Raw genomic sequence first — 22,760 nt, 5'->3', positions numbered from 1 at the left:
CCAGAGGGTGGGCAGGCCCTGGCACAGGTTGCCCAGAGAAGCTGTGGCTGCCCCATCCCTGGAAGTGTCCAAGGCCAGGCTGGAGCAAACTGGGATAGTGGGATGGGATGAGATTTAAGGTCCCTCCCAACCCAAACCATCCCAGTGTTCTCTGAAGAGCCAGCCACGACTCCTGCACCTTCCCTCCCCACGCAGAGTCACTCCACTCTGCTTCTCATTCCTAATTGCTCCAAAAGTAGCATTTTAAGTGATATAAATATGGATGTGATTAAGTGTTATCTCCAATTAAAGCATCAGCAGCTGAAGCTGCCTGGATGTGAAGTGGAAAAAAAAAATTAACAAGAGGAACAAGTGACTTGTATCACACAGGGATATCTCAGCTCCAATTAAGTGCAGGATATTTTTTATACGGAGTAGCCTTTAATTATCAAGACATTTTGCTTTAGTGCACGGTAACAAAAAGGTAGAAAATGTTAAAAAACAAACAAAACAAGAGTTTGGTGTTAAAAACAAACAAACAAACAAAAAACCTACACAACAAGGAGCTGGAACTTCCCAGTGTCCCAGTCCAAGTGGTTGATTATCCCATAGCCAACAGGGACTAAAAATTTGTTCTAGCAGTGGGAAAAATCTGATAAATATTAGAAACACAACACCCATTTGCAAAGAACATATTTCTCTGATGGCAAAGCAAAGCACAGCTGATTGGATCCTTATCTGCGACACCCAGAGACAGTACCTTATATTATTTAAATAAATTAACACAGATCAATGGCCTTTTCCACTGCTAAGGAAGGGACAGGGACTGGGATCCAGGGCTCCCAAAATCCCCCCATTGTTACCCCAAAACAATCTCCCCATTCAGGTGCTGCCAAGGCTGGGGGCTGAGCCTTGTCCAGAGGGTTTGGCAACAGATCTTGGACAGCTCTTGGGAAAGTTCAGAGCTGTTGTTCGGTTTGTTTAAAGGTAAGTTTACACTTTTTTTTTTTTCCCCTCTTTTTTGAAAGGCAGGGAACTGTTTCTGTCTGCAGCACCATCCCCTCTCCAAGGGCAAACAGCTTTTCCCACCAGCAATTCCAGGCCACGGGGAACCGACAGCGATGATCAGCAACACCGGGGACACTCGTGCCTTCAGGGGAAAGATAAGTTAACAAAATTCAAAGATCAATTTAACCCTAATGAGCTGCAATAAATTCATCAGGAGCCAGAGGGAAGGTATTTTACTGCAAGAACTTTATTGCACTACGTTCAAGTGCTGATCCAGGTGTTGTGCCTACGGGACACGGGCGCAGTGACATCCCCCCCGTTCTGGTGACAATCTGCACTTCTCACTATTTTTCCCCCTCAATTAAGGCTGCAGAGTCATAGCATATGATAATCAGTACATTATTAATCAAGAGTAAAACTAAGGGGGAAGAATGCAAAGTTATACATAGAGCACATCAAATTTGTTTTATTGTTGTTTTCGTTTTTCAGATGGACGTGGGGTTTGGGTTTTAATCCAGCTCAACACCTTCCCTCCCCCCCAATCTGACTTCCATAATTTGTCAAATCAGCTTTAAATAAACATCAGTATTTCATTTTACTCAAAAAACATCACTTTTCACTTGCAGGGACAGTTAAGAACATCAGGCCTGTGGTTGGTGAGGGGAAGGTAAAGGCCAGAATTTGGTAACTTCAGCACCATCTCCCTTCCACCCCGACTCAGACACCACCAGACACCCACACCACAAACACTTTTTGCATCTCCTTTGTCTATGAAAGGCTCAGAAACGTTCCACGTGGTACAGGGAGGAAGGAGCTCGAGGCAGGGACACACTGGATTTTGGAGAGCCCCGTGGATCTCCCCTGAGGGGCTCGACAAGTACCTGTCTTTTTTTTCCTGGTTTTTTCGCTTAAATTTATAAACCTCTCCCAGGAAGAGGACTCTATAAAAGTCTGTTACCTGTGGTTTTGCACAGTTAAGCTGCAGACTAAAAGCAGGAGTCTGGAAGAGGGGGAAGTCCTGGGCAGGCAGTTGCTGAGGTATCAGGAAGAGATGGGTACGAGGCCACACCTGCTGCAGGTACAGACCCAACACCAGCCTTTGGTGCTCCCCAGCAAAGCATCCCAGGACACTAAACCTGCATCCAAAGCCTTCCAAGGCTGGATATTCCCGACAGAAGTCGCTGCTGGGGCAGGGCACTACAGTAACATGTGTTTGGTAGAAGCAGCCTGGCCAAAAAATTGCTCCTTAGAGGCTCTAAAACTGGCTTGGCTCATTCACTGGCAGCACCAAGGGCCCCACACAAAGGAGATGGTGCCAGTCCACCCTCCAAAAACCAGCGTGTTCCTGGGGTGAGCGGTGACAGGCCTGTTGGTGTGGAACCAGAGGCTCTCCCTCCAAAAGAACCTAATAAAAAATAACAAGGCAGTAAGTGGTTAAACTGAGCTGTCCGTGAGGGCAGGCCTGGGAAATCCCCACCCCAGTTTTTGACTCATCTTTACCTCACAGGGTACCAATGAGACCCTCCCCCAAATCCTGATTTCCTGTGCTCAGCCAAGGCAGAGAATCTGGACAGCAGCAAAAAGCCTCTCCGTCTTCCTTGTGACAGATAAATTAATTTTAAGTCCTTATCTGAACTGCCCCTCGCTCACCCAGGACACTTTGGAACATCAGTCTTCTGCCAGGATAGATTTTCTGTCCAGCAACAGAAAGATAATTAACATTTCAGCCAAATTCTTTGGAAAAAATCAGACTCACACACACAGAGAAAAATCACACACACACACACAATCTCCCACCACTCAGCAAAGGACTTTAGCAGATTCCCCACAGGTATCAGGCAGTGAGATTTCTGTTAAAGCCCTCCAGGAGTTTAGTTTTTTTTTCCACACCTGAACTCCAGGACACAGACATCACCCAATCTCTAGGATACGCCCAAACTGGGCTTAAGGCTGTCAGACTGTTCCCAGACAGCAACAAAGGCTCCTCCTCCTGTGTCTGCCAGGTCCCAGCAAGGTTAAAAAACAAAAGGCAACTCCATTTAAAAGAGTTTAAAAAGAGGAATTCATGTCTCAGGCCCTGACTGGGGGGTGCTTCCCTCAAATCAAGAAAATAGTTTCTGCACAAGCCAATGCTCTGCTGGTTTTTCCTTAGACATAAAGTTTACTTTATTTCTTTTCTTAAAAAGTTAAAAATACAGAAGGTTCAGAAAGTGATTTTCTCCTTGCAGGTGTTCAAACTGCAGCTTGAGGAGAAAACAATCCTTCACTGAAATGTTTCTCTTAATTGGGGGGAGGGGGGTTTCTTTTATTATTATCTTTTAATTGGTTTGTTTTGTTTTTTCAATCATCATCACCCTTAGGACAGAGGTTGAGGAGCACTGACTCCACATCGCTAATCTGATGACGTAGTTTGATTCCAGATTCACATTTCCAGGTGCCAAGAGTCCAGAAAAGAGCCATGTTAAGTTGTGCCTTCGTTTGAGACCACGTTTTTATTGAACACAGCAGTGACCGTTGGCATCTTTGAAGCGTAACCTCATCTTAGGTCGGTATTTCTCAAGGTAAAGCAGCTGTTTGGAATTGAAAGCTCCCCTCCTTTTCCTAAAACAGAGAGAATGAAGGCTCGTATCAGTGGGAAAAGCACTGCTTCAGTCACCTTATAAATGCCAAGGCAGGTGAGAGCTCCTTTCAAAGCAGCGTTTGGGCTCGGATTTGTGTCCATCAGCACTGCCAGGAAGGATAACCCAGCCCCAGCACAAGCACTTTATCACCTGCCTGCCAGTCTTACAGTAAAAATCTAGCAAATTCCAGCATGTTTTCTGGGAGTGGGAGAGTTTATTTCCATCTGATGGAAGAGCACCAAGGTCACCCTCTCCTGCAGGTGGCCCTTATTAGCTAAGTGAGACCCTGACATTCAGATAGGGAGAGATAAGAGGTTCTCAGGGAAAAAAAAAAAAGTTTCTGGGTATCAAAGACAGCATACCCAGGAAGAGAGAAAAGGAATTTTAAAGAAGGAAAAATTCAGAAATAAATCTGTTGACAGCAATACAAAGATAACTGGAGACCCTGGGAAGCCAAAAAAGGATAAATTGCTTTTTTGGCGAAGCTCATTCAACACAGATCTCACCTGCTGAGCTTCATTTCAAGAGCTGATGTTATCTCCAAACCAGAGCTCTGCAGCCTCATCCTTGCCCAGTTCTATTTCCCAGACATTTCTGGGTGGGTCTCACTCACCCAGGACAACCCTAGCAGTGCTGCAGTTCTCACCCAACCTGCTGGCCCAACCTCGCCAGGATTTTATTTCTCATTTTTTAATTAATTAGAAGCAATTTTTAATGTCCCAGCCTGGACACCTTTTTTCCCCCTCCAAAAAAATCAGAATCTTTGAGCCTTTGGTCAATGGCTTAATATACAAACCCAGATTTTGAAAGGAGAGGGAGAGAGTTCACCTGTTAATCCTCATCCTCAAAGAGAGGGAAGGGCCCCAGGCTCAGCATTCCCAGCAAAGCTGTGTCCATTATACCATCAGATATATGTATTTTTAGCATGTATTATACACTAAAACCCAAGCAAGCGCTGCTGAAGGCTCAGGCTGGTCAAACACAGCAATGAAGTGAAAGATTTAAGTTTAACTTACTGCCTTATGAACTCAACTGCCTCCTCATACTTCATCCCACATTCAATGAGAGCAAGTGCAACCAGAACAGGAGCCCTGCAGGAGAAATCGATATGTAAGGAAGATCCGGAGAAAGGACACGTTGGATCCTTCAAAACTCATCAAATTAATCTAAAAAAACAAACAGCTCAAGTATTTTCTCTTTAAGCATTACCTACAGAAAGACATTTGCCTGCTGAGTGCCTAATGTAAAATGTCTTTTTAAGGAGACAAGCTCTGCTTCCAGCACGCACCGAAAGGAAATAAAAATCAATAGCAGCTCCTTAGTGTTTGGGGCGTGAAACCATAATTCTCCATTTTTATGCTTTCTTATTTCACCATAAGCTCATTTTCTACTTTGTAATACCTCCTGCATGCCTTTGACACTGTAGATTTAGCTGTATGGGAGACAGATCTGTGAAGCACTGAGCAGATGACTTTATAGAGAGAGAGAGAGATTTATTTTTTTAATGCATCCTGTAAAGGAACTGGGCGTTCCAGGGGCAGCAGAACAGAACTTTTTACCTTGGAATCCACATTTTGGAAAGTCAAGTGTGAAGAACAAGCAGAAATCCCAAGTACACACTGACTTTTCTCCTGGATTGATGTTCACCCAGCTAAACACACAGTGCAAGAGGCACCTCTAGGAGTGGAGCAGGGGAGGACCAAACAGGTGCCAGCAAATGGGACAACTTGTACTAAACAACAACATAATTCAGGAGGAACAACTCCCACTGTCACCCTGCACCTGCATAAACACAGTTATTCACTTTTCCAAAGGAAACCATCTGAAACTTCAAAAGGTCACTTTTGTTTTAACAAAACAAAACAAAAAACCCCTTTCCTAGAGCTGAAGCTCCAATTCCTTGCTACAGGTAAGACAGTTTGCTGGGTTAATCCCAAAATCTGGGCAGCTCTTGCCTTCTCCTCTGCCTGAAGCGGCCTGAGAAGGGCAGGAAAAGGTCCCTCTGGAAGCACAGCTGAACTCTGGTTGTGCTTGTGCCACCCAGAGCAGATGAGAAGCTCCTGCCCTGCTCTTATGCAAGGACAGGAGAGCTGAAAAAAAAAAAAATCACTTGAGTTCCACGTGGCCTCCCACCTTCCTGAATATGTTCCTCGGGTAAAAATAGAGCAGAAATGGATAAACAGACCTTAACTGGCTTGGGGTTTTGGCTCTTGTGTCCTCAAATATTGGCCATTTCTCCCCCCTCTCTCCTTCTCTGGAGGTGGAAATTTAAGAACTTGCTGCACTCCAACCCTGGGCCTGCCTGACTTCTTTAATCTTTCTCGCCCACTCACTGATACCCTGAAATATTAACACTCCCATGGCTATTCCAAGAATACAAACAATTAAGTTCCATTTCCTCCCAGCCCATAGGATAAACATAACATCCAGGGATTACACTTGGGAATATGAATGTGACATCCAGCCCTCCTGAGGTTTTTCTTTCCCCCCCCAATTTTATCTTGAAAGGTTCTTCCCAAAGTAGGGAGTTGTATTTTCAGTGGTGAGGAGAGGAACATCTGCAAGTGAGCAAGAAATACAAGGCTGACTTCTTGAAACTGAAGCCACTTGAGAGTCAGAAAGTAATTAAAGTAGCTCTTCCCAGTGCCTTTTTTCATCACCACATGCTTGACAGTTTACCAGTTGAAAACACAGGAGGAAATTAAAACAAAAACAAAAACTTAAAAATTGTACTGTGTCAAAAAGAACAAGAGCTTTTACTATTTTAGCAGAGAGAGACACAGACTTTTAAATTAATGTGTGTCACTCATGACTGACAGAACTGTTCTGAACAACCTCTCCAAGGCTCTTCCTCTCACCCTTGATCAGAGTTAAGAAATGACTGAAGATTTTTTTTTCAGGTTGCAACAAATCTCTCTCTTGCTCCAGAGACACAAATTTGGTGCTGTTGGCTGAAAGCGTTGTTTAGGAGAAAACAGAAAAACTGGGACTGACTGAACACCTGCCACGACCTCCCTCCCAAAGACAGGAACTAAAAGCAGTTGTACTGACCTTCCCAAGCCTGCCACACAGTGCACAGCCACGCAGCACCCGGGCTCCTCCCGGAATTTGGCTTTCAAAAGGTTTAGCCAGTCGTCAACTATCTGACCCGGGGGTGGTGCTCCATCGTCAAAGGGCCAGTCCTTTGGAAGGGAAAGAATTCCATCAGCTGCAGGGATTGAAGTGCACAACCAGCCAAAAGAAATGCACATCACACACACACACACAGAGCTCCACGGGTGTTCTTCTGGCTGCACACAAGTTCACAGGTCGATACCAGAACGCAACATTAAATGTTTAACAACCATTTAATTGCGCTTTTCAATAAAGCCCTTCGCTGGCTCCTTTGCAGCTACAGAGTTTTCAGAGGAACAGCTGCCTCTGCAATCCCATTTTATTAAAAATATGTGAAAATCAATAGGCATTTCAAATAAACACGTGAAAGATGAGAACTCTGTAGACTTTCTCCTGCAGCTCGGGCTCTGTGCAGGAGAAGCTGTTCCTACCAATTCGTAACAGCTCTGATGGATCAGCTCCTCCAGCTGCCACGAGTCCAACCAGCAGTTTAACAATGACCTGGGTCTTTTCAAGTGGAAAAAACCCCCCACATTCACAAGCATAAAGAAGGTTGTAATTAAAAGGACACGGCAGGAACTTCCCATTTTCCTGAGGCCACAAAGCCCTCCTGGAAGTTGGGCCTCCACTTGGAGCCCAAGCCCAACATCCCATGCTTTGTAAAATCCTGGGACACGGGGAGTGCTGGAGAAGGAGCACTCCTGGATGTCAGCGGAAAATAATATTTAGGAGTTATTTAGCACTTTTCTTCAGATGATTGTGATGTATTTTACCAGAGAAACTCACAGCCAGAGTTCCACATTATTCAACAGCCTCTCCAAATGGAAGGAAATTGCTCTGAAAGGAGCCCTCTTCCCTCATCAGCCAAAACCAAGCCTTTCATGTGGTGCCTCGAGAACAAGTTATGATGAAATAATATTTTTCTGAAGTCCAAAAGCACCACGTAGGAACACTGAACAAGTACAACTAAAGGTAAAAAAAAAAACACTAGACTTTTTCATTTTGAAATGCACTTATTGCTACTCCAACACTTCCTGAATAGCAAACACAGCTCAGCACAGCCCAAGAGCACCTTAGAAATGTGTTGGCACTTAAAGCTGAAAGGTGGAAATAAAAGCAAAAAGCTTTAAGCCACTGGAATAACTTTATATGTGCTCAATTCAGAAAGATACACCAAGTCTGGAGAGTGCAGAGAAATCCTTTTTTAAAGTACCTGGAAAATCAAAAATATCTGGGACAACACAGCAAAATAAAAGGCTACAGAAATCAGATCACGAAGTAAAACTTGTTCTTTCTAATAAAAGGGCTTTTATGAGATTTTCCACTCAATCACACAGTGCTGGCTGGATTATTTTAGGACTGTGTCACCCACTGTCCCAGGAAGAGAGGCACAGGCTGCCAAGAGAGGAGGCAGGATGATGCTTCTTTCTGAAGCTGCCTCGCAGAGAGCAGCATTCCCACATCAGTTCAGTGTTTAAATTTAATTTAAATTAAATCCTTTCCTTCACACCAAATGCAGGAGTTTAATACACGGCTTTAGCTCACACGTTAACCTTCATATCCACCCAGCTCCTGAATTAATCCCCACTGCCATTTCCCCACAGAGCATCACCTCTCAGGAATGGCACTGATAAAACACTGCCTGGAATGAGCAACCAGAATAATTCTGGGACTAGAGGAGTCATTGCAGTGAAGTTTGCAGGTCTGGGGTTTTTTTCCCTCCCTGATTATGAGTTCTGCCAGCAGAATTGCTGTCAGACAGGACAGAAAAGCAATTGCTAAGCTCCACACAAAAACAGTCATTAATAACCAGGATGAGATGGCACAAAGAGAAAATGCAGCTCTTCTGTGCCACCCTGCAGCAGTGGGGAGGGTCAGAGGCAGGAAAGGGTTTTTATTCTTATTTCCCTTTCCCTGGAGCAGCCCTTGCTCAGGTCAACAGCTCTGGGTCTGCCCTGGCTGCAGCACAACCAAGATGGCTGAGAAGCAGGGACAGGACTTTGAGGTGACACCTCAAAACCCATGAAAAAAATCCTGAAATTATCAATGGCCAGAACTGTGCCTGAAGCTGGGCAGGATGAGACAGCAGCCAGCAGTGAGGAACCTCCCACCTCCCAGCCCAGAACCCCATGGCAATGAATTCCCACCTCCAGCACTCCCTGCAGGATTCAGGTGGTGGTTGTTCCAGGGGGGCCAGAGTGTAAAGAAAGCCTGACCCACTAAATCGAGGACTAAGAGAAGGAGAACAATGAAATGTGCCTTGGATCTTTTAAGGTGAACAAAGCCACCACAGCCTCCCTGGCTGCCAACCAGTGTTAAAAAAACCTCACTTCCAGGAAAAACCCACCGGTTTTCCTGATGTAACATCTCTGTCAGGAGACCTGACACACGAACACAACCAAGAGCTGCACGAGCCCACAGGAGCTAAATCCATCCCCACCTCCTGCCTCCCTGCACTTAATCTCTGTTGATAAACACGTGCACGCAGTAGTACTACTTCAACCAGGGAACATCTCATTCCCCACTTTCTCACTGTGCCATCTGCCAAAGAGCTCTGGAGCTGCCACGTTCTCCCCCCCATCTTGCAGCGTGTGATCCAGGCTCACCGAACTGCTCCCATTTCCAGGGAGTTTCACGAAGCTTTTGACCTCAGCAGCGTTAAAACAGACTCTAATCTCTCCCAGGCTGTGTTTTTAATCTTAATGTGATTTTTTTTTTGCGAGCAAATATTGGCTTTAAATAGCGGCGTGTTGTTTTCTCAGCCAGAGGTAATTCAATCCCGTTTGTGAAGGGCGACTGGAGCCTGCTCTGAAAGAGCAGGAATTCGTGGGGAGGAGGAAAAGCTCTGTGGGAGGTGGCCGTGTCAGGGAGTCGTTAAGCTTATCTCAAATAGCCAAACACTGCAGCAATACAGTAAATTACCAAGACAACCTCCTGACTGGGACGGTCAGCATCAGCGATGACATTAGCACGAACCTGCCCTGTCACCTCCTGCTTTCTGTCACCCTGAGCAGATGCCTGGTGGATTTATCTCTCTCCTGGAGCAGTGGAACACTAAGCACTGGGATCGTTTGGCTTTGTTAGGGCTGAGGCAAACGTCTTGAGACACGAGATTCTCACATGGGCTGCTCCAAGGGAAAGGCTCCACGACACAGCAGGGCTGGAGGAAACACCATTTCCAGTTTTTTTAGCAAAGCTTCCTCAAAAAACTGCTTTCAGTTCAAGCCCAGGCAGCACTGAGGTTTTTAAAAGACTTCTTGAGAACCAAAATCCCCCCACAATTTCGGAAGCTCAGGCTCTGGGGGGCACAGAGCTCTGGCTCCTGCTGCTGCCCCAGGGCCTGGCCATGGCATGGAGAAGGTGGGAATTCCCTGCAACGCTGCCCTCCAGCTTCTGGGACCAACTCAGCCCTCCCCTCTGGCACAGGAACGCTCTCCTAAGCCCCAGCTTAAATCAGGGCTTGGAGGGATTCTCCACCACAAGTTTAATCCTTCCAGCCTCTGGCAACCTGAGGAGTGTCACAGCTGGAGGGTTCAGAGCAGTGAAAACACTGTGATGTCCAAGTCCAAGCCAGCTTGGAGGGAGCAAAAATGCTGTTCCAGAGCAGAGCCCTGCAGTGACTGATTTTTCCAACAACACTGAGGCCCACGTGGCTGCCTGGAACTGGAGTAAATGCTGAGGAGGGCTGGGAGCCAAGAAACCTGAGTGACCTGGATGGGGAGTTTTCACAGATATGCCAGGGTATAAGTTTTTCTGCTAATGGAAAACTGCAGTTTTCCCTCTGTCAGAGCCATAAAAAGCAAGAGGCAATGGAAAGCTGACTACCTGCAACACAGAGATGCAATTTCTGCCCTCACAACAGACTATTACTCACTCCAGTAAAACAAACTGATTGTATCAGACACACTCTAATAATTCAGAAGTATTGCCTGGAAAAACACCGCCTGCAAGCTCAGAGTGAGCACACACCTCTTAAAAAAACCTCCCCTGAAACAGCGAGCAACAGCAGCCCACAGTCAGACACCCTTGCATAACGTCAGCTGTGAGTAAGCAGGGAAGGAATTCCACCTGCTCAGCTGGGAAGCCACCAGCAGCCCGGCTCCCTTCAGAGGTGAGGAGGGTACCTTTGGATGGGATATTGGGAAGGAATTCCTCCCTGGGAGGGTGGGCAGGCCCTGGCACAGGTTGCCCAGAGAAGCTGTGGCTGCCCCATCCCTGGGAGTGTCCAAGGCCAGGTTGGAGCAACCTGGGATAGTGGGAGGTGTCCCTGCCCAGGACAGGGGGTTGGAATTAAATGATATTTAAGGTCCCTCCCAACCTAGTCCCTTCCATGATTCTATGGCTCCATCCTGCTACACCCAGTCCACCGTGTTCTGTACCAGCTTATCAGCTACAGGCCCAAAAAGTGGCACTTTTTCTAAGAGCAAGAAAAGGGAGTCCTGAGAAATCTGAGTCCTGAGCAAACCCAACAGCAGAGCCAAGAACTGATGTATCCAGATAAGGACCAAACCACAAGGCTGGACACTGGATTAGTATCACTCTGTTCACTAAGAGGCAAATCAAAATATCTCAACAAACCCAGAAAGAGACATTTCTACCCCAAACTGAAGACAACAGTGATGAATCACCAAACACAGCGAGTTTCTCCAAACCACCTTTAACTGATGCTGGGCATCACGTTACTTTTGGCCAAGCTGAAACAGCCACAAGCATGAAGGAGAATTCCCCACCACTTCTAGACATGTAAATGTGCTTTTTTTGTTTGTTTTTTTTTAAAGACAGTTTTAAAGGCAACTCACTAGAACCCGGACTCCTTCCTTTTCAATAGGAGCTTGATCGTAGGTGGCATCACAGACTCGCACCAAGGTTGTCACTCCGTACTTCTTCAGCTCCTTGAAGAGAAAGGGAAACGTGAGCATGGACAGGGAGGGATGGATTAAAAAACTTCCTCCTCCTCAGCTCCAAACCAGAACATTTTACACACACAGTCCTCCCCAAGGAAGGGGCTAAGGGGCAGGTTACAAGTGACAGGAAAAACGAGAACCACCTCTTGAGCTCTTCCTCTCTGGGGAAACGCCAAGGTGGGGGGAAAAAAAATTGCATGTGCAAGAGCAAAGTTAAAATAGCTGCTCATATTCTCCAAGCAGCTTCTTCTTCTCTTTAAATAGAAGTCAGGGACTGTTTGCTTCAGCCAGTGTTGACATTTGGAGGCAGGGAGGAACAGAACACACACCCCACCGTATTCCAGCTTCCTGGTAATGCACTATAAGTAGCACGTCGTGCCAGACAAATAATCAGAAGATCAAACAAAAGCTGTTCCAGTTCACTTTGAAGGTTCACACAACCAGCAGAATTTCCCCTCGTGTTTGGACTGAATCACTGTTACGTCTTATAATTAGCAATAATATCTATTCCAGAGTCAAGACCCCTGAAAAAAGGAGGACAAGCCGCAATAATGGAAGGGGGGGAAAATAAAGACACAAAAAATGTGGCTTTCAGAGAAAATTAACCACTGATATCTGAGCAGATCCATGGTGAAGAGCACGCTGTGAGTGATGGAAGTCTGTCAGGCATCAGCAAGAGATGGCAGGATCTCTCTGGGATGAAAAAAACCCACACACAGCAGACAGAACCCTCTCGATGTAGGACAGACAGGGCACAAAGATCCAGCAGGTTTGGAGCAAAGCAGACTGTGAAATCCACTGTGCTACTACTTCTCAGATGATGCCATCTGCTACTTGTTCAGGAAACTGAATCCTGCCATATTTAAGATCCCAGTGTGACAGTAACAGCGTGACCCAGCACCCATTTGTGCCTGACTCTTCCCAAGCTCACCCCAGGCTGAAGCCAAATTCAGGGATAAGTTAGAGCCCCTGAAATCCCTGACAGTTCTGGGACGGGCAGGGCAGTTTGACAACACACCCTGAACTTCCCCTCTTTCAGTCTGAACTCCTTCTCCTCGTGCAAGGAGTAACATCCTTGATGACAAGGAGGATGGGGGGGTGTGTTTGTACTCCAAAATGGAAGCTCACCCAGCCTCTTGCAATTAAAGAAGTGCAGGAGTTCAGAAAAAAAAAAAATCATCAATGGATTCTCTTCTTGTGCTGCCAGGAGAATGTGAATACATTAAAGATAAAAACACCTTGAGTTTCAAGGCAAAGCACTGAGCAGGAGGTGTGAGGAATGACAGTTCAGCACCTGCAGAGGAATTATGAGCAGGTGAGGAAAGAAGGGCACTTATTTCTGACTCCTTACCTCGATGAACCTGCTGAGGGTGGCGTTGGTTGGGTTGTGAGTGATCAGGAAACGCATGTTCTCGTAAGTGATTTCCACGGGGGCTGGACGGTTCATAATGGCAAATAAAATGTGTAAGGGGCCCAAAAAAAAAAAAAAAAGAAATAAAATAATAATAATAAAAAAAAAATCAATAACTTTGGAAAGGTTTCACAGCAGAAAACATCAAAAAGACCACTAATAAGCCTGGGATTGATCAGAGCTTGCTTTGAGGTGTTTGTTCCTTATGGATGTCACTTCCAGAAAAGCAGGTGTGCTTCAGAATCCGCTCGAACTCAACTTGGGCCTCAACTGCTGCGGGTGGTTTCCTCCAGACTCCACAAATTCCGACTACATGCAGGGCTGGGCAGCCTGTTCTACATTTAGGCACTGGTGAGGCAAAAAGGTAAGGGCAGCTTTCCTCTCCACTTTGTTTTCCTGACGCTTGAGCTTTGCCAGAGTCACTGACAGGGATGCGCTTCCAAGGGGCACGGGATATCCCATATATTGGAGTGTGTCCGCTGTGTCCGGGGTCTCCGAGGCAAAGGAATTTTATGGCACGTGGGTGGGACCCCCTGCCCTTGAGCTCACTTGTGAGCCAGGAGGCTGTGCTGGGCCTGGCAGAACTCTGCCCTGGCGCTCAGAATCGCCATAAAGGTGGGACGTCTCCTCCGACGGGACACCTGCAGAACAGCGGGGAGAACAAAGAGGCGTTGGGCGCTTCTGCTCCCACCAACAACCACCCACCCGCCCGGAGAAACGCCCCTGGATGACCAGGGAGGGGGTGCGGGAAAACAAACAAGGACAGGTCAGTCTTCCCCGGGCTCCTGAGAGCCCCAATATTCAGGATGTCTCATGTCCCCTCCTTTGTGCAGTGTCCAGAGGGGCAGTCCTACCTGCTCGGCTCCAGCCCAACTGTGCACCAGAAAGTGCTGGTGGGGCTTTATTTTCTGAACTTTAATCAGCAGGGCGAGCAGAAATAAGAGTGTAATAAGTAAGGTATTACGAGTATAATCAATTTTGCAGGTATTCAAGCTTCTGCTGGCGGATAAATTCCACCAGCACTCCCCAACTCCCAACAGGGGTAAGGGAAACGTCCTCCGGAAAATCAGTCAAAATAATGACCCAAGGGCCGTTTAGGCAGCAATAACTTTTAGTTATTCCCAATTATTTTAGTAATAACTATCATAACTTTGAGTTATTCTCAGTCTTATCTCTGTTTACAGAGCAGGGCATTAAGGGACACAACAGCTTCCAGTCCAACACAACGGGATTTGAAATACAGATGTTTCAGCCACGGCAATAAAAGATGGAACGGTGTCATTTTAACCACGGAATTTAGGGGGATGAAAATGGGAGTTATCCCATTTCAGGTTGAAATACTAAATAAGTAATGTGGCCTTTTCACTGCATTTAAAAATAAGGAAGCCAAAGAATCACTGCTGATGCTTCTTTTTTAAGGAAGGAGGTTTAAATCAGTTGAATAAAACCCAGACTCGCAGCCAGAAGTCGCAAACCTTCAACTTGAGTGGAAAGGTCAACGTGGCACATTCAAGTGGGGACAATTAGGGAAAAACACACACATGGAGCTCACACCCCAAACTTCTGGAGTGCTCAAGGGTTTAATGAGATCCCCGCTTTAAAACCAGGCAAATTAAGTGCTACGAAATTACCTTTCTCACTGACATGAAGTCAAAAATCACCCAAAGAACAGCAATTATTTCCTTAAAGTACAGCTTTCAGTGCCAAAAAAATATATTAATTAGGTTGCCAGAGGCAGGAACAAAGATGTTTTCAATCACCTCCCCCGACCTTAACGCAGCTCTTGCTCTGAGTGACTGAAATACAAATTTCAAAAATGAATCCTGGAATATTTTATCAGTGTAAATGCCTACAGGATTAAGTCTCACCCCAGATGGAAGAGTCCCATCTAAACACATCAGACTCAAGTCCTCACACTTGCCAATCCTTGCACATCTGTCACAAGTCTCTCGTTTACATCCCAGAATCTCAGGGGGTTTGCTGGGATGGATTTTGGTCTGCTGGAGCCGTGACGGACCAGGAACAGCCACAGCATCCAAAACCTGAGGCAAGGAAGTCTTTTTCCAGGCAAATATTGCCCTGTTTTCCCTCCATTTGAACATACACTCCAGCCATGCCCACATCTGCAAACTCAGGTGACAGAAGGGCTTCAAAATGAGTTTCTGAGGACCTAAAAAGGTCATTTCAATAAGAACTTTGGTCAACATCTTGGCACAGGAGATCCAAACATGGATGCAGAGGCTTCCAGCATTCCCAAGCACACTGTGCCGAGGGGAGGAGCTTAATATTAGGTCCTATTTAATTTTAAGAGGGAATTTCAACCCAGTTGTTTCAAAAGCCTGTTGAGCAAACAATTTACCAAGTCATTAAGAAAGGACACCCGGAGATGACATGATGATGTGGTGCACCTTGGCCAAGCTCCTCTGCAGAACAGGGATGGCACCATCCCACCTTCCCCAGAGGAATAGTCCTGAAGCATTTAATTAGCTAAACAGCTGAGGAGTGATTAAAAATGTAAAGCACTGTATTTAAGGCTGAAAAAAACGACTTCCAGAAGGATAAGAAGTTTATGTAGCACACAGCTCTAATTTTACAGGTTTGGTTACTGACACAGATCCCTTTCCTTCCTCCCATGATTGCCAACTGCTAAGGTTTAAAAAGAAAAAAAATAGGCTGCTAATTAATTAAATTAAAACCAGGGAAAGCCCCATTGTCCACAACTTCTGATCTCCCCAAAGTAAATACTTTAAACATTTCTCCTTCCCTGTGCTATCAAGGAAATTTGCACTTCACAACCCCAAGAGTGACAATCAACTGTAACCAGGCCCGTGGACAGCAGAAAAGAAGGAACAATATTTTCAGCCAATTAACCTCCAGCTTTTTTATACATAAGAGAGTGAGATAGCACATGGACAGCAACCAAAAAATTACAACATGTTTTATGTGGCTGGCCCTGGAAAGGGAGGAGAAATATCCCAACACTCCACAGCAACGGCTCCATCAGGAGCCAGGGCAGGAGGGAGAGCAGAGACAGCCAAGCCATAAACATCCCTGGAGCTGAAAGGAACTAGATATGCCTGGGAGTCAGCTCCTGATGGTGCTGGATATCAGGGAACACTCATCAATCAAGATGTTTATCTGCACCACCAGGTGGGGGGAGCTGGGACAGGCTGTGCACCCACTGACGGATTAATTGAGGGGATTAATTGCAGTCATAACTGAACACACACAGAGACCCTACAGGCACTGAGCTCCCCTCACACCACGCAGCCAGAGAGAGCTGGAGGAGAACGTTCTCCAAAATCCCATGAACGTGCAGGAAGGTGCTGAAGGCACAGGTGAGGGGCACTCCTATTAACCAGCATCAACAAATTGGGGTAAGCACTAATTAGAGAGAGAGCAGTGACACGAGTCCCTGACTCGACAGAAGCTCCACTTGAGACTGCTCTGAGCAAAAAGCTGACACCCCCTCATCTCCAGTGGCTGTTCTGAACTGACTCCTGAATTAGAGACTCCACTCACTGCTCTGGGCTGAGCCTACACCAGCCCAGGGTCTCATGGAAAACAAGGAATGACATCGTGAGGAGTTCCCAGTTCCACCAGCACTGAAACTCTGCCTCGGCTACGGGGAGAGAGAAACAGCTCGGAACAGCTGCAGCTCCCAGGGATTGCAAAACATGGAGAGCCCTGCAAAGGTCACTGGGATCCCCTTTCAAAATAGCCCAGTGCACAGGATGCACAGCAGAGCCTGCTAATCTGTCACTCAGAGCTACAGGAATACTTTGGTGCTGCCAAGGCCAGGATTTTCAAACCACCTCGAATAATTTTGTTCCTCTGAGTGGGAATACATGTTCAGTGTTAACAAAGTCAGCTGCTGAATTTTCCTCTTTTCCCCCTCCTATAAAATCTCATTTCTTGTGCCTTGCATTTCCACACGTGCAATCAGCAGCTGGATCCCATAAAACCTGCCATCCTGACACCACTGTAGCCCAGCCAGGCTCTTCCTGACCCTGTGTCAGGTTCCACTGCCCCACTACTGACCCTCACTCCATCCCTAGACTCCCAAAATGTCCTGTTTCACCCAGAGCACGAGGTGCTTTTCCAATCAAAGAACTCGGAGACCTCCAAAACGAGCCCTTTAAACCAGTGGAAACACATCAGGAAGGAGCAAAAAGAACCACCTTTTCTAAAACACCCTCTCCCAGCACACAGAGAAAGGAACCTCTGGAACGAACATTCTTGGATGAGATCCTTGGACGCTGTCTGAAGGCAGCCTGCTCGGAGTGACACGTGCCTGGAGAGGGGTGAGGTCAAAAATTTCACTGTTCCACCCTGTTCCACCCCCGCGGGCGGCGGGGCTGCCTCCCAGCTCCCTTCCAGCTCCCTCCCTGCCTGCTGACAAGCTCCGGGGGTGACTCACTCGTTTCCTTTCGCACTAACCCAGGCGCTCTGTGAAACCCACGGCACCAGATCCGGATCTGCCCCAGCAAGAACAACAACAACAACAACAACAAAAAACCCAAACCAACCATCCAGACTAAAGAACTTTCAAAGTGCCGCGTCAGGAAATGGTGAGGATTGGCAGATGAGGCGTGTGAGGGGTCGGGGTGAGAACAGGGCTGAGAGAACGCAGGCAAAGTTCAGCTGCCATCCCTAAATGTGGGTGAGGTCAGAGCTCTGTATCTGTATCACCCTGGAGACAGTGGGAAGGGACTGGACACTGCCTTAGACCTTCCAGAAAGGACTGGCAGCCTTTATGTTTTATGCCCCACAGCCTCTCCTTGCTGTGAAACAGAACCTGCTTCGTCCTCAAATCGCTGTTCTGACACAGGGGTTTTGTTGAACACTTTCCCCCACCCACCACTTAGGTTTTTAAAAATCCTTCAGAGGGCACATTTGAATGTCATTTGCATACCATGCCCAAAAAGTTTAAAGTTGCTAAAAGTGTTTGAAGTCAAAGTTACTCAAGCTGTTTGAAGTCAAAACCAACAGGCCCTGCTACGAAAAAAGGAATTTAAGCTACTGTCCTGTTAAAGTCACAGGATTATATTTAAGTAAAATCAAAAATTATTTCATGAATATGTGACACTAGTAACTCATTCCTAAAAGTGGGAATGCTGGGTTGCCTAGGCTGGACAAACTGCTGGTCTTTGAAAACACGGTCCTGCCTGATCACCAACACCTAAATATTCTCACACTTCTAAGCTGAAATATCAAAAACACCCCCAAAACCCCATTAACAAGTCGAGCAGGACTTAAAAGCAATTTCAAATCACACAGAAAGACAGAAGCTGCAGAGTTGAATTACTTGCACCTTACTCATCTCACTTATTTGAATGTGCCATCAACCTCCGCTGGAAAAACGCCGTGGTGGGGAGATGGCTCCTCTTCCCTGCTCCCGAGGCAGTTAAAGGCAGGCTGACAACTGAGACTGGAGCTGACTGACAGATTTCACTGCATGTCCACAAAGTCCCAATTGTTCCAGCCCACAGTCCGTTCTCTGGGGCAGAGCTCGGCTTTCAGGGAGAGAGAACTCCGCTCTTTAGCGTGGAACACGGAGAAACAAGGGCAGCCAAAAGGTGCCCCTGACACTGCCCTGAGTGCAGCCAGAAACCCTGAGTCCAAAGAGTCACAAGGGAGGAAGGATCGAGAGGTTTAAGACTCATTTATCCCCCTCACAGTCAGCAAAATGAGCCGTGAGATGACACCAAAATAAACAGCAACACTGACGGTGTTTTATCCTCCCCTGACACATCAGCTCCCCGGGCTGGCACCTCCTCAGCTCACCTGCCCCAAGAGCAGCAATTCCAGCCCAAACCCTCGAGCCATCAGGGCTGTTTTCCAATGTTTACACAGAGCTGTTTTAAACCTCCAGCTGTCCAGCTAATCCAAAGGCACCAAACAACAGTGAGCTCCTCTCTGCTGGTGCAGGGACAGCACCTCACTGGCAACGTGATTTCCCCTCCAGAAACACGGGCAAAATACACCACCCACACACACCATTTAGAACCACAGGATCCAGAATGGCTTGGGGTGGAAGAGACCCTTAAAGCTCACCCAGGTCCAATCCCTGCCATGGGCAGGGACACCTTCCACTAGCCCAGGTGGCTCCAACCTGGCCTTGGACACTTCCAGGGATGGGGCAGCCACAGCTGCTCTGGGCAACCTGTGCCGGGGCCTGCCCACCCTCCTGGGGAGGAATTCCTTCCCAATATCCCATCTATCCTATCCCTCTGGCAGTGGGAAGCCATTCCCGGTGTCCTGTCACTCCATGCTTTCGTAAAAAGCCCCTTGCTGGCCCAACACCATCTCAAGGCCTGCCTTTCCAGCTGTGGATCGTCCTCCTAAAAGCGAGCAGCCTTTCCCCGAGCCATGAATCACCTGCCTCTCCCTCCCAGGCCTCACCACAGGTGACTGACACGGCATTCCAGGGGGGCAAAGTCCAGGCAGGAGCGAGGGAAGCCCTGGGAGCACAGCCCAGCTCTGCCCTGAGACAGGAGAGCGTTCTGTGTGGAAGAGAGGGGTGGATACCTGCAGGGAGCTAAACCTGAAGAGAATCCCTGAAGCTGATGAGAGATGTGCATAAAAACATCACAACTAGACCCTGCGTGAGACCCCCACTCCTGGCTGTGCATCCCCACTCCTACCTTAACTCCGACTGATCTTTCCTCTCCAGCAGCTGAGTTGATTAAATCCAAGTATTTCTACACGTTGAGTCATAAGGAGATAGAGTTTTCTGGCTGCTGCTCTAGTGGTGGGTTTCTCTTTTTTTCTCTCCTTTAAGTACTAACTGCAGTTGTGAGTCAGACCCTGCCTGGTTCGTTCGGGGAGTTTCGAGGCGAGTTTCCATTTATACAGGAGCCTTGAAAAGCCAACTCTGTGCCTTCCTCCTCCTCCTCGCCCCGAAACCAGCGAGCTCAGGCTGCCCCGAGAGAGAACACACGTCGTGACTAATCACACCCAGGAACCACCAGCAGCGAGGCCACTTCCACCCCCATCCCTGCCCCAAAGCCCTCCCCAGCCCACAGCCTCACCTGCGCTCCAAATCCCAGACCTCAGCTCTCCGTCTCAGGGCTCCTCGCCCTCGACATTCCCAACAAATCCACCCCTCCCTGACTCAGCCCTTCCTGCAGGTCACCCTCAGCAGCACCCTGGGCCACACCAGGACTTTCTCCAGGCGCTGCCTGCGCCGGAATTCATCGAATTCATCTCATCGGCTCCCCCCCCTTCTTCCAGCCCCAAATCCCACAGGGCAGCCCTTTATCCTGACAAACCGGCCCGGGCGTTCGCGGCCCTGCCCCCACTCAAACCACCACATCCTGGACACCCTTCCTTTCCCGCCCCACACGGCCCCCTCCAGCCTGAGAAATATCCCCCCCTCGGTTTTCTCACCACAGAGCAAAATCCTCCCCCTTTTACAGACCGTCTCCACGTTTGACACAAGGCAGGGTCCCCTTCCCTCCCAAAAAAACCCCAACCCACCAGCTTTCCTCAAACTCTTCCCCCATCCACATAAAGCACCCCCTTCCCTCAAAAACACCCCTCCAACCCCCCACCTTCACCCACACCATCTCCTTGTCCTCCCACTGTTCCAGTCTCACAGGAAATGCCCTCCCCTCCGGAACAACCCCCCCAAAAAAACACCGACCAGGGGGACTTGTCCTCCCTCCCCCAAAACGTCCCCTTGGGGTTCTCTCCTCCCAGCTGAGGGGGGACCCACACAAACCCCAAACTGGGTGAGTCAGGACCCCCCCAAACCAGCCCTGAATCAGAGGAGGGACCCCCACAGACAAGGAGAAGCCCCAAAATCTCCTCCTCACAGGCAGGACCCCCAGGCCTGGGAAGATCCCCCAGACCAGCCCCACAGGCCGGGAATTTCCTCCAGGGCAGGGAGGACTCCCCAAACCAGCCCCTCGGCCCAAACAGGGCCTCGCGGACCCCAAAGACCCTCCCAAACCAGAGAGAGCCTCGTGGGCCCCTAAAACCCCCTAAAACAGCTCTTCAGCCCAGAAAGAACCTCCTGAACCCCCCAAACCAGCCCCTCAGCCCAGAGAGAGACTCGTGGACCCCCAACACCCCCTAAAACAGCCAGAGAGAACCTCGTGGACCCCCAACACCCCCTAAAACAGCCAGAGAGAACCTCGTGGACCCCCAACACCCCCTAAAACAGCCAGAGAGAACCTCGTGGACCCCCAACACCCCCTAAAACAGCCAGAGAGAACACTGCGGACCCCCAAAACCCACCCAAATAAGCCCCTCAGCCCAGAGCCTCGTGGACCCCCGAGGGCCCCCCAACAACAGACCCCAGAGCACAAAACAACCCTCCAAACCACCCACAGCGGCCTAAGGGAGGCCCTCCCAGAGCAGGGAATCCCCTCAAAACCTCCCAGGCAACCACCGGGACCCCCCGCCCCGGTTTTTCTCCCTCCCTCAACTTCCTTCCCCCTCCCTCGCCGGTCGCCCCCTCACCCTGGGCATTGAGCGGGCCGGGGGCCGGGCGGGGTGTGCCGGGGTCGGGGCTGGGGCAGCGCTGGGCCCGGTCCGGCCGGAGACACCGAGAGCCCGCGCGCCGCCACACGGCCCGGAGCGCACAGGCCGCGCCCCCCCCGCCGCCCGCGCCCCCGTGGTACGGCCCGCCCCTTCGCCACCCCCCCCCGCGGGTGGGGCCGGTGGTACGGTCCGCCCCGGGGGCAGCGCGATGGGCGCGACCATTCGCGGCGAGGTTTGGGGGAGGGGGAGGATGCGGGCGTGGAGGAGAAAGGGTTGCGTGGAGACCTCGCAGGAGCTGAAGGGGCCTCCAGGGAAGCCGGAGGGGAACTCCCGTCAGGAATTGGAGTGGCAGCGCAAGGAGCAATGGGTACAAATAAATGGGAAGTTTAGGTTAGATATCTAACAAGACATTCATTCCTCCCTGTGAGGAGGAATGGTTGCCCAGCGAGGCTGTGGATGCCCTGCTCTAGTGGGAGGTGTCTCTGCTCTCCTCTAACATCCTCCTCTTCCGTGGTGCAGCCCGCTCCAAACCCCTATCCCCACCTCGGGTGTTGGTACGGCCCTGGGGCGGCTCGCCCTGCCCTCAGCGGGCAACGAGCGCCCCCAGCCCGGCCTTGGTACGGCCCGGCCCTCCCCGCCGCTGCGCGCACTTGGCCTGGCCCCGCGGCCGCACGTGCACGCGGATCCTCCACGGCAGCAGCTCCCCCTCCGGCGTGGCGGCAGTGGCACAGCCCGCGTGGGGGTTCCCACGGGTGCCGCTTCCCTGGGCCCAGCACCTGGATCTGGGAGGCCGGGAGCTCCCGCTGCACGGGCACTGCCGCGGCCTTGTCCCTACCATGGCAACAAGGACAGGCTGAGCTGGCCCCTCAGGGCAGCCCCGTGGCCCGGGCAGGCCGCGCTCTCGGCTGCCCGCGACCCTCCCGGAGCCCGGCACGGCCCGATCGCCCCTCACGGCCCCTCACGGCCGCCGCATGGCGAGCGCGCAGGCGCAGTGAGCCCGCCGGGCACATCCTCACGGCGGGCCGGGACTGATGTCGCGCCGGGGCCGTTCCGTGGTGCCAGTGCGCTTGCGCAGGAGGATCGAGGGCCGCGGGTTCGAGTCTCGCCCCCGGCCCCAAAGGTGTCACAGCCCCTCTCCCGGTTCTTATGCTCTGTGTGCTCGGCATCGGTGACGCTCCTCACCTCAGAAAGGACGCTGAGGTGCTGGAGAGCGTTCAGGGAAGGGCAGCAAGG

The 22,760-nt window shown here is 49.4% G+C and overlaps 1 protein-coding gene across 2 annotated transcripts; it reads right to left on the bottom strand.

Annotated features, from left to right (window-relative positions):
- Positions 1-1,211: 1,211 nt before the first annotated feature.
- Positions 1,212-21,642, bottom strand: PTP4A2 (protein tyrosine phosphatase 4A2). Of its 2 annotated transcripts, none has more exons than XM_050326413.1 (6): positions 21,507-21,642; positions 12,978-13,678; positions 11,522-11,614; positions 6,660-6,790; positions 4,625-4,699; positions 1,212-3,588 (listed from the first exon to the last, which is right to left on the bottom strand). In XM_050326413.1, the coding sequence occupies exons 2-6, from the start codon at positions 13,071-13,073 to the stop codon at positions 3,480-3,482; spliced, it is 504 nt and encodes a 167-aa protein (XP_050182370.1). In that variant the 5' UTR covers positions 13,074-13,678; positions 21,507-21,642; the 3' UTR covers positions 1,212-3,479. The 2 variants fall into 2 exon arrangements, with proteins under 2 accessions (XP_050182370.1, XP_050182368.1); XM_050326411.1 differs by lacking the exon at positions 21,507-21,642 and adding an exon at positions 19,685-19,941.
- Between the last annotated feature and the right edge of the window lie 1,118 nt (positions 21,643-22,760).

Source organism: Myiozetetes cayanensis, unplaced genomic scaffold (genome assembly GCF_022539395.1).
Source record: "Myiozetetes cayanensis isolate MyiCay16 unplaced genomic scaffold, myiCay2020 scf31, whole genome shotgun sequence".
In the NCBI taxonomy this organism is placed as follows: Eukaryota; Metazoa; Chordata; class Aves; order Passeriformes; family Tyrannidae; genus Myiozetetes; species Myiozetetes cayanensis.
Note: the sequence above shows the minus strand (reverse complement) of the source record. Positions and strands in the feature narration are given on the sequence as shown.

Coding starts and splice junctions, on each gene's coding strand:
- PTP4A2 (XM_050326413.1), bottom strand. CDS start 13,073: ATGAACCGTCCAGCCCCCGTGGAAATCACTTACGAGAACATGCGTTTC. Junction 4,700..6,659: donor TGTGTGGCAGGCTTGGGAAG/GTCAGTACAACT, acceptor TTTCTCCTGCAG/GGCTCCTGTTCTGGTTGCAC. Junction 3,589..4,624: donor GCAGTTGAGTTCATAAGGCA/GTAAGTTAAACT, acceptor TCTCTGTTTTAG/GAAAAGGAGGGGAGCTTTCA.